General features: G+C 31.4%; 1 protein-coding gene across 2 annotated transcripts; it reads right to left on the bottom strand.

Annotated features, from left to right (window-relative positions):
* Window positions 1–576: 576 nt before the first annotated feature.
* Window positions 577–10,221, bottom strand: LOC114126630 (uncharacterized). 2 transcript variants are annotated; one of them, XM_050210772.1, is made up of 4 exons: window positions 10,102–10,221; window positions 9,719–10,041; window positions 2,935–3,283; window positions 577–1,349 (listed from the first exon to the last, which is right to left on the bottom strand). In XM_050210772.1, exons 2-4 carry the CDS (start codon window positions 9,923–9,925, stop codon window positions 877–879), a joined length of 1,029 nt encoding a protein of 342 aa, XP_050066729.1. In that variant the 5' UTR covers window positions 9,926–10,041; window positions 10,102–10,221; the 3' UTR covers window positions 577–876. The 2 variants fall into 2 exon arrangements, with proteins under 2 accessions (XP_050066729.1, XP_050066728.1); XM_050210771.1 differs by having other exon boundaries at window positions 10,105–10,172.
* Between the last annotated feature and the right edge of the window lie 472 nt (window positions 10,222–10,693).

The following is a 10,693-nucleotide window of genomic DNA, read 5'->3' as shown; positions in this document are numbered from 1 at the left end:
AAATATCTAATTTCATCTATTCTTGAATGTGCGATCTGATGGTTTTGAACACGACACATAATTTCTCAGTTATTTCTAAATAACAATAAATTATGGTGATTCGATAATGACTTTTTTTTGCCTGACACACATGGAACATAAAAATTTATACATATTTAAGTAATATATTTATATATATACATATTATATATTATCCCATTTTTAGTCACTTTTTTATTGTTTTTCCCGAGTTTTTTTGAAAACTGCTGAAAACTTCTTACTTTCGACCCCTATTATGCATCAAGGATATTCAAATTTTCCACCGAAATCCACTCCTGAATTTTTAAATTGAATTTTAAATTTTGAAAAGTTATGGTGTATTACCCAGAAACAAACAAAACTCACACACGTCATTGTAAAATCAATACATTTATCACTTCGTACAGAATCTAATAGAATATAATGAGCTATAAATTTGTTTTATGCACCAACAACTACAAAAATAAATCGTAATTTTTGCATAGGTATTTGAAGTATTTTAGATTTGTAATGAAGTTTTTGAAATTTTAGTGCTATTGTTTGCCAAAATACACAATATTGTAATGTTTTATTTTGTATTTTTCATAAACCATAAACTTGCTTACTACACTGTAGACATAAATCAGCATAGTGTCACGGTATAAATAATAAATATTATCAAACGGTTAATAAATAATAATAATAATAATAATAATAATAATAATAACGACGTACAATATAAAGATACAATAATATTAATAAATTAGAATTTGAATATTGTCTTTGACGTATATATATAAACAACATAATATAATATCAAGCGATAATAGTACAGGTCAAACACGAATTGGCCGGGTCTTCATGTTATTATTACAAGGATCAGCGGCGGCGGCGTCGGCGGCGGTCTATGATGGGTATGTAAATGGGCGTCTTGTCGGAAGTGTGGATGCGGTACACGACGTGGTCGGCGTCCTCGGCCGACGACGGGGCCGGCACGTGTTGCAGTCCGACGACACCGCCGCTACTTCCGCTGCTCGCGACACCGCCACTTCCGCCGATCGACCGCCTGTAAGCCGGATTGTTCTGCGAGCCGGCGGCGTGCGTGTCGTCGGCCGTCGAGTGCGAATGCGAGTACACCGGCTTGGTGACGATCTCGTAGGTGGTGCTCTTCGGCTCGGAATGTCCGCCCCGGAAGGAAGCGAGCCCCGAAAGCAGCAGCGACATCAGCGCCGCCATCAGCGCCTTGCCCGCGAGCACGGCGATCGCCTTCATGCCGAGCGCCAGCAGCATGGCCCCGGTCACCCATCCGGCCAGCAGGATGGACTGCGCGTACTTTTGCTTCTTGCCCCTGCCTGCGAACAGTGCAACCCGCCCGGGATGTTGTTATTATTGTCATTGTTGTTGTTGTTGTTACACGAATTACTTTGTGATTGTGATTTTGAACGATATTATTTTCGATTTCGCGATCGGACGCGAATAACTTGGATGCAATAATGTGTAATTGGACGGAAAATGAACGAAGACAATATCGATTTTAAGTACGACGTAATTTTTGTTCATAAAAAAAGTGTGGACACGATGGTTTACTTCTTTTCAAAAAAAAAAAAAAATAAAAAATAAAAATAAAAAATACGCGATTGATCCGTTGAAAATATATTATTTCAATAAAAATTATTACGATTCTATTCTCTTTTCCCGGAATTATATGGTTACGAAAGAAGTTCTCTTCTAGAAAATGCGTTCTCGAATTCGATGCCGTGCATAATATTTTCACTTATTTAATCGCCGTAAATATAATTTTCCGAATAAGATGTTTTTATTTAGTAACGCACAAGTAGGTATAATACACGACACCTACAACAGGTTTATAACCGACATTTACAAATTGTACACGTGTGTTTATTCGGTAAAACGTTCTGTTATCGTGCGAAGATTTATAAGATCTATACTAGATTTATAAAAATGTTTTGCGATCTCGTTTGTAGTATTACTTGGTGTTCGAAAATAATATCATAATTAAAATAGAACTACAATATTATTATATGACCTATTGGGAATGTCTAGCTCTGATTTTTTAACATTCAACCGACATCCTTTTATACTAAAAATATTCGTAACTATATTCCATAAACAAATAATATGAATACAATGAATGATGAAACTATTTTGATTGATAGAAATTGAATTGTTTCAATAGGATTTGACTATATTAAAAAAATCTACGATATTATTTCAATGAGTTCTAAAATAATTACAAAATCCACGTAATCGTCCACAATTGTACGTAATAAAAAATCCAAAGGTTCGAAAAACAATCGTGTGTATTAAATCTCCTAATATACACTAAGTATATTTATTTTTTATTTTTAAAAAATTAATAATTTTTAAGCAATAATGATTAATTTTTCTAAAAACGAACAAAATATTTAAAGTTTTTAATAATTTTAAATTAAATTTTTGTTTTAAGTTTTTAAACATAGGTTTAGAATACCTTATAAAGTTTAAAGTTACTAATCTTAATTTTATAAACTCTTATAACCCCGTTATATCTGCCAATTAGTCACCAATATAGATTATTGTGATTATTTGTGTTAGGATAATAATTTTTACATTGTAAATTTATTCATTTTTTATTAACTGCATTAGGTATATTAAAATATCTTTAGAAACCAGCTGGGATTTAGCACTCGAAGAGTAAATGAGTTTAATTATTTGATTATTTTTTTAACAAAATCGAGATTTTTTTTTTTTGAGCTTGAATATCGAAAAATAAACACACAAGGAGAATAAAACATCCAATTATTATTACATAATAATCCAAAAAATAAGTGAAATGATTAATAAAAGGTCATGTTTAAAAAAATCGTACAGGAAAGGAATGCGATTTTCGTTATTTTTTTTTTACTATTGTCAACAACAAAAAAACAAGTCACATACCCGATTGAAGGGACGCGTCGGCTGCAGCCTCTCCCAACTTCCGGACCGACTGAACAGTCGCGTCGTCCAATAGCTTGACGTTAAGCGTAAGCGTGCTGAAGTATCGACTCAACTTGTCTACGATCAATCGGTCAAAGGTCTCGGACGAGTCGCGGTCTGTAATTGTTTTCGCGGCTACGTCTCCACCGCCGATGTCGTTGACATCCGCGTGGTACTTTTCTCTGGACACCGTCACACCAGACACCAGCGAATAGCTGTCGTTGGCTCGTTCCAGACGGTCCACGAGATGCACCAGCGCCAGCTTTGCACACGTCACGTAATTTTTGGACGCACACCTTTTCCACATGGCCTACATTCGACGATCGTAGTGAAAACATGATATTAACAATAGAAATAATATATTAATGTTACGATGATATATAAAAAAAAAGTATAACAAGAGACGACATCGATCAATTAATATATAAATTATATATCGGATGTACTATCTAGTATCTAATATAAAGTAGCGCTAAAGGGGCGGCCTGCAGCTGCGTTTAGGCCTATAAAACCAAACAATAATAGATCCGATTTTTTTTTTTTTGTTCACGTCGGTTGAATAAAATATCGATTTTCCCGACTGTCCAGAATGAATGTGTGAAGAATGTATATCATATCATATCAATAGTTATATCGAACTGTTATTTTAAAAACTGTAAATAAATGGAATATTATAGTGCACAAATATTTTGGATGCGTGTAAACGATTTTATACAGCATAACTTCACGATTGGATTTTAATGTAGAGATAAATATATCACCATTAAAGTCAATTTTGTTCACCGTTCTCTGAGGATGTTTAGGTTATTAGCTAAATAAATCATATTATCATTAAAATAATATTTTGAATAATGTAAATAAACGTTTAGAAACTGCAAAATATTCATAAATATAATATACTTAATACTGCAGTATTTGTCAATAAGCATGCATAACATGATTATATATTTCGATAAACAACACTGTCTCTACATAAAATAATTGGGTAAACGAAAATTTTTGGGTGATGGAAAATAAATAAAAATGCAACGATTTTGATCGACGGTGATGGTGTTTGCGCGCAAACGCAATAATCGTCGTGTGAAATCATCAAATTGTCAGTAGCGAAAACCTGTCAACTTGGCACGCTGGCGATCATTGTTCATTTTTGTCGAAAACGAATTTATTGGAAATTCACAGCAGCTCGCATAGGACCACACACGCACACTCTAGTTTCATTTCACCGATTGTCCTTAGTATTGGAAAATCAAACGCCCCTTACGACACGCATTATTATAGGTACGTGACAGGTATGCTCGATAATAACAATAATAGTATAATGATGATCGAACACATACGCACAATTTACGGTCGACATCAATTTACAGGATTGATAAACGAATCAATATTCGCACGCATAAATATAAATATAATTATGTGGAAAAATCGGTGTTCCAAATAATTTCCATTAAATGTATTCTATATAGGTAAATATTATAATATGTTACGACAATATTGTATATTAGGATAGATTCTATAGTTTCCGGCAGCGTGTGCTTCGTAACGAAAAAGTTTGTTATCGTCCTTCCCAGACACCGATTTGACTTTGATTTTTTTTTTCAATAATCTCTAAACGAAATATGTTTATAATCATTATTGTAACACGTTTAAGACTAACCGTGAAAAAACCATTTAGAGATGATCCGGAGATAACAAATTATTTTACAAAAACACTTAAACACCGATGTTCTACGAATGCGTCAGTACAAGTGGGTCGAACACTCGTCAAAAAATAACGTCCACATTTGACGTTAATGGGCCTACAAAATTAGTGTATAAACAGGTGTATTGCAAAAAATTATGTAAACAATTTTATTTTATATAATATTATTAGTGACTAATATTCGACACTGATGCATTAGGCAATAAATACCTATATATTTTTTTATCGTCTCTGTGGCCACATGGTAAACGTTTGGGAAATAATAATAATAATAAATTAGAAGAATGTTCGAAAGGTTTTTACACGGAAAACCATTTATAGGTATTTCATCGTTCAAGTATATCATTCTTGCGGTATTTGACTGTGAGATAAACAATATAATAATCGAGAAAAACATTTTCAAAAATCGTTCAAATGTATATCGCGCAAACCTACATTTCCTTACGACGGACGCTCACAGTCACAACAAGCATTGTCGTCTGAAAACCTAAACGAAGCATGTGTTAGCTGTAAATCAGCGGGACATCATGGTCGTTGTATAGGTTTCATTCAAGTCAAAATACGAAATATACTGTTTGTAATACGTTGGGTGTGTTATGATCGGGTGATCGTCGAAAACGGTCGTCGGTGGAATCACCCGAAGAAAGCTGACACGGCGTGTATTATACTACGTATACACTCGCGCAAATCAAATCAATGGATATGATTAGGACGTGGAAAAAAATTACAAGAATTCCGATTTGGTGATAACGGATAGGAAGTTATAATGTTATGATTTTCATTTTTTTTTAGTTTCGGTTATTTATAATAATATCGTTACATTCAAAAATCGAAATCACATTCACAGCACACACGTGCATTGTTATAATAACGAGTATCTATATGTATACTTTTATTTTATAATCGGATTTCCTCGCCGTAGTGATCGATCTCGACAATAATCGACACGTGCCTATTTATTGTAGGTGATACATGTAATTGGTACGACTTGTAATTGAATAACGGCCGATATTTCGGATAGTTATAATATAGATGGCTAACAGTCTTCACTTTTCGTCACCACCACCGGCATTATGGTCACGTATTTGAGACTGTGTATTGTATGCGACCGTGTGAGTGTGTGACTTTCCAACCCAGATTTCGCTGACAAAAATTATTTGAAATCTATAATTTTTAGGTTAAACGATAACATACGACGCTTCGTTTCTTCGACTGTTCAAATTCGAAACGCGTCGCTTTCGGACATATTATTTTATGAATAGGTTTCTAACATTATAACGTTTTTGAAACTATATTAAAACCCTCTTCGAAGATCGTTTCGGACTGATCGTCTCTTAACAAATACAGTGATAAAATAACGGATCTTTAATGTCTCGAGATATATTAAAATTTGCAATGCAATGTTAAAGATGTAGTGTATATTAAAGACTACACACTCAGTGTGATGATAGAGAATTTTTAAAGTATGGATATAATTTTAATCATGTCATTACGATTCAGCTACACGTATTTGTGTGCGTTTACAACTAATGTCTTGAATGCTACTATTGTAATTTTTATTATTCATATGATTAAGATAATGATAATAATGATCTTTAACTAAGTTTCTTACTCAATGATTATCAACATTTGAATTAGGTATGCAAAAAACTATTAAAATACTTCGTGACACAATAAAACAAAAAAAAAAAATAAGAATATTAAAGGCAACATTTAATTTTAATTAGTGATGTAAAATTTGAAAAAAAAATGTAACATAGATATAATGATAAATATCGGTAACAGGTAACTTATTTTAAATCGCCATAGAAATTATATCAAGTATAGGTATATGTACCCTTATGTCAACTTATTCGGTGACACACTAATTAAAAACACTAGTCTAACTATTCAGTATAAACATAGTCAATGAGTTAATTTTATATTTTTTTACTTCTTTAATTGTAATTAATATTCAGAAAAAAAAACTATTATTATAATACATTTTATGAATAAAATCAATAAAACTAATAAAAAAAAACTCTTTTTAATTCATTAAGCTTGCATAATAACGTAATTTATTTATTTTTATTTTAGTGTACTCATTTTCCAAATAAATACGCATAAAATGATTCGTACATGTAGGTATATATGAGTATTATTAATAGTTATTTTAAAAATATTATGTCTACGATCCCACGGTTCTCAATGATTCTTAGACGATTTTAATATTAATACGTAGATAACTTGAATAGAAACATATAAAAAAATATATATAAAATATAATTATATTATTATGCATAAATACAAAGTTATAAAATTATAAATATCCTAATTATCGGAGTATACTAACAAAGATAAACAAAATGAGATTAGATATATTATGTTTAGATTGTGTGTATTAATATTATAGTGATTATAATATCTTAAGAATATTACAATTTCTCAATTATTGCTCTATTTTTTTTTCAAATTAGTTAACTTTATTTTAATATTTTATTATAGTTAAGTTTTTACGTCATATGTATTCGATTGTAAGTGCTCAGGTATAGTAGCTTGATTAAAAAAAAAATTACGTTTTTATAGATTTATTTTAAATCTATGTTAACTCGATAAACTTAAATTTATGATTTGAAAAATAAAACATTATGGTTTTAAACTCAATAATAAAAAAAATAATAATAAAATGAAAATAAAATAAAAACCTATACAATTTAATTCAATATTATAGAAAACTATTCACCAACATAACACAAATATTATAATATTATAATACAATTGTTTATTATTATTATGTCGTTTTCATTTTTTCGCTTTAAGTGAATAATTGATAATATAATTTTCGTTAGAAAACCAATTTAAAGACTTACACATATTTAAAGAAAATCGATACCTCCTAAAAAATTAGCCTCTTCTTCGGCTAGTATATGCTATTTGAAATATTTGAATGGTGTGAACAGTCCGCGCGGAACGATCGTAATGGTTCGTAATCGTTACAATATTATTATTATTGTTGAATTGGTCATAATACATGAGTTATTGTTATTATTGTTGTTGTATTTTTTTTTTTAGAAATTATACTTATAACATGAAAGTGCCGATGTCGCTTTCGATATGTACGAAATACGATCAATGATCGGATCCGTATTCTATTGCGGGAATAATAATGATGAGAAAACGGATTTAAGTGTAATAATAATATTATATGTATCATAACTAATGTTATGTTTTCTATACCGTTGAAATTGGAAACGTCTTATGGATTAGAGTTTATGAAACCGAAATGTATGAAAAATAAAATAAACAGTGTTTAATAATCAATTGATAACATTGTAAAAACCTAGTATATAAAATAAGTCGATTTATCTAAAAATAAAAGAAAAATGGATTTCATTCGATGTATCGATAAAAACTTATTTGAAAAAGATCTTTTCAATACATTAATAATTATCGATCATAGAGTGTTATAATTATTTCAGACACCATACTATAAGTTTCTATTTTTGTTCCTCATCACTTATCAATTCAAAAAAAAATAACTCTCTAAAGAGGTATTCGTTAGATTGATGAAATATAATGTCACATTAGAAATTGATGATATGAGAAACAAAATAAAAAACATTTATTTATTTAAAATACTACTTTCGAGTAATTAAGACACTATCTCTATCCGTAGTACATCAAAATTCTCGCAATTTATTATATTGTCAATAATGTGTTTCTGGACGCCCGTGACTATTATTATCAGAATAAAATAATGATTTAAAAACGTCCAATCAGTATATTATATTTTTACTTATAATATAATATGTTTCCTATTCAGTAAATCACAATATTATTATATTTTCTGTATAATATTAGAAAAGCAGTGAAAAAGTTCGACTTTACCGTTTGTTCTATCCTTCATAAGAAACTGAAATCTAACCCTGAACACGGGATGTTTTTGAATAAAGCAACAATTTTCTCAGCGTGAGTCAACTAAACAACTATACATTTTGTAGTAAACTGATTTAATATTTTCTTTTGATGTTTTGCCATAGTTACTTACGCGTGAAACTGCCAATTTGGTCATATCTATCATTTTTTCTTTTTTTACAAATTTAATCATATTATCTGCGAAATTATAAAAGCGTTCTGGACGAAGGTCACTAATTGGGCTCATAAACCGTAGGCGTAAATGTAACAGCTATCATTTGAATACCCGCTGACGTATTATTTTGTGTCAAAAATCAAAAACCATAAACCCTAAAAGCAATTTCCTGTTTTCCACGAACATCAAATTTGAAAATACTTAAATTTTGGGTATACCAGCGATGACAAGGCACCGGCAATTGTTATAACCACCAGTTTGTTACCTCCTAGCAGATCATGATTTATTTAAAGAATTATTTTATTTAATATTGTTGATAGTTTAGTCAAATCCTAAAAAATCATACCGACCACCATTGTCGTATTGTGCTCGGTAATGGTCTCGCATTGTGGTATTTCTCAAAGCATTTTGTATAAATCATAATAATATTATGCACATAATTCGATGTTCATATTATTGAGAATTTTTTTCTTAAATCACGGTGTGCACATACTCAGACTTAAACGTAATCCGTTTGAAAATCGATTAACGGTTAAGTACACAACATAGACTTCATAAAATATACGGGCATGGTATAAAGTCTATAAATGTAAAAATTATAATATAACGACAACCGTGTGTATTCTGTAGATGTTTAATTTTGTTATTCGAGTGACTTAAAACGCAGTATACTTGTATACTCGAGTTATTCGTATAGTTTAATTAATAATTAATATTCTTGTAACCGACGCAAAAATTGAAAAAAAACCTTACGAAACGTTTTAACATTTTAATTTAAGAAAAATTCAAGGTACCTGTATAAACCTCTATAATTTGTACACATTAATTTATTATTATTATATCATGTACTATATCGAAATTTGAATTACCCATACATAAAATATATGAAAGATGTGCGTGGAGAATAAACGCTTTCGTCGTCCATAAGATAGTAAAGATAGTTATTACACATATAAAACAGCGATTATACGTACTTTTTTCATACTTTCGGTTAAACCATTTTCGGGTTTGAAAAATGTGGTGGCAGTCGGGTTGACGGAGTTAATATCAGCAGCAGTCTGGGCAGATGCCGTTTTTTCCGGTAGTGCAGGGGCATCGGATGTCGGTTGGCCCCGAGTTCCGGACAGTGCCAACAGCACCAGAGCGATCATCAGCACCGCGAAATCGCGGCGTCCACACATGACGACGGTTTGATGTGATGTGGTTCTATATAAGTTCACTGAACCACAGGCCTCAAAATTATACAACTATATGGACCGCAAGACCGTGCGTGAGAGATAAACAACGTCACATGTACCTACACAAAAAAATTATAATCTTATGACGTCCCGTATAATATCGCGGGCAGTCTATATACCACGGTTGTGAGCGGAGGGCGATCGAACGCTGCGATGGTCTCGATGTTGTCTGAAGCATCGGGATGCTGAGAGATCAGTTATAGGCGGACGAGCGGGCCGGCGATTTGGGTCACGCGGCGACTGTCCATCCCCCCGCGCGAAAATCCGCAGTAGGGAAAACGGCCGTGTGCATATCAATAAACTGTATGTCTATATCACCATATTATTTCTATAACAAGAAAATGATACACGATTCAATACTATACCTATGTGCATTCGTATAGTAAGTATGATATACGATGTATATTAGTTAAAACTCAAAAGCAATTAGAAAAGTTGATAGGTTATTCAGTAGATCGAACCTAATCAATAACCCGATTAGGTATATACTAATAGGCAGAAACTATTGAAAATTAATACATTTAACTTAAACTATTAAACATAAATGTGATATATTATTATATCGACTAATACTACACTAAACAATGTCCTAAATATAATTCAACAGTATTAGTTAGCTATTTAACAGAGTATTTATCAAGTACGGTCACTCCCGATTTTGCATTAAATAACAAAATAGTATTATATTCATCTGATATTAGTAAATGGAAT

Source organism: Aphis gossypii, chromosome 1 (assembly GCF_020184175.1).
Source record: "Aphis gossypii isolate Hap1 chromosome 1, ASM2018417v2, whole genome shotgun sequence".
Classification (NCBI taxonomy): Eukaryota; Metazoa; Arthropoda; class Insecta; order Hemiptera; family Aphididae; genus Aphis; species Aphis gossypii.
This window is presented reverse-complemented; position numbering and strand designations above follow the sequence as displayed.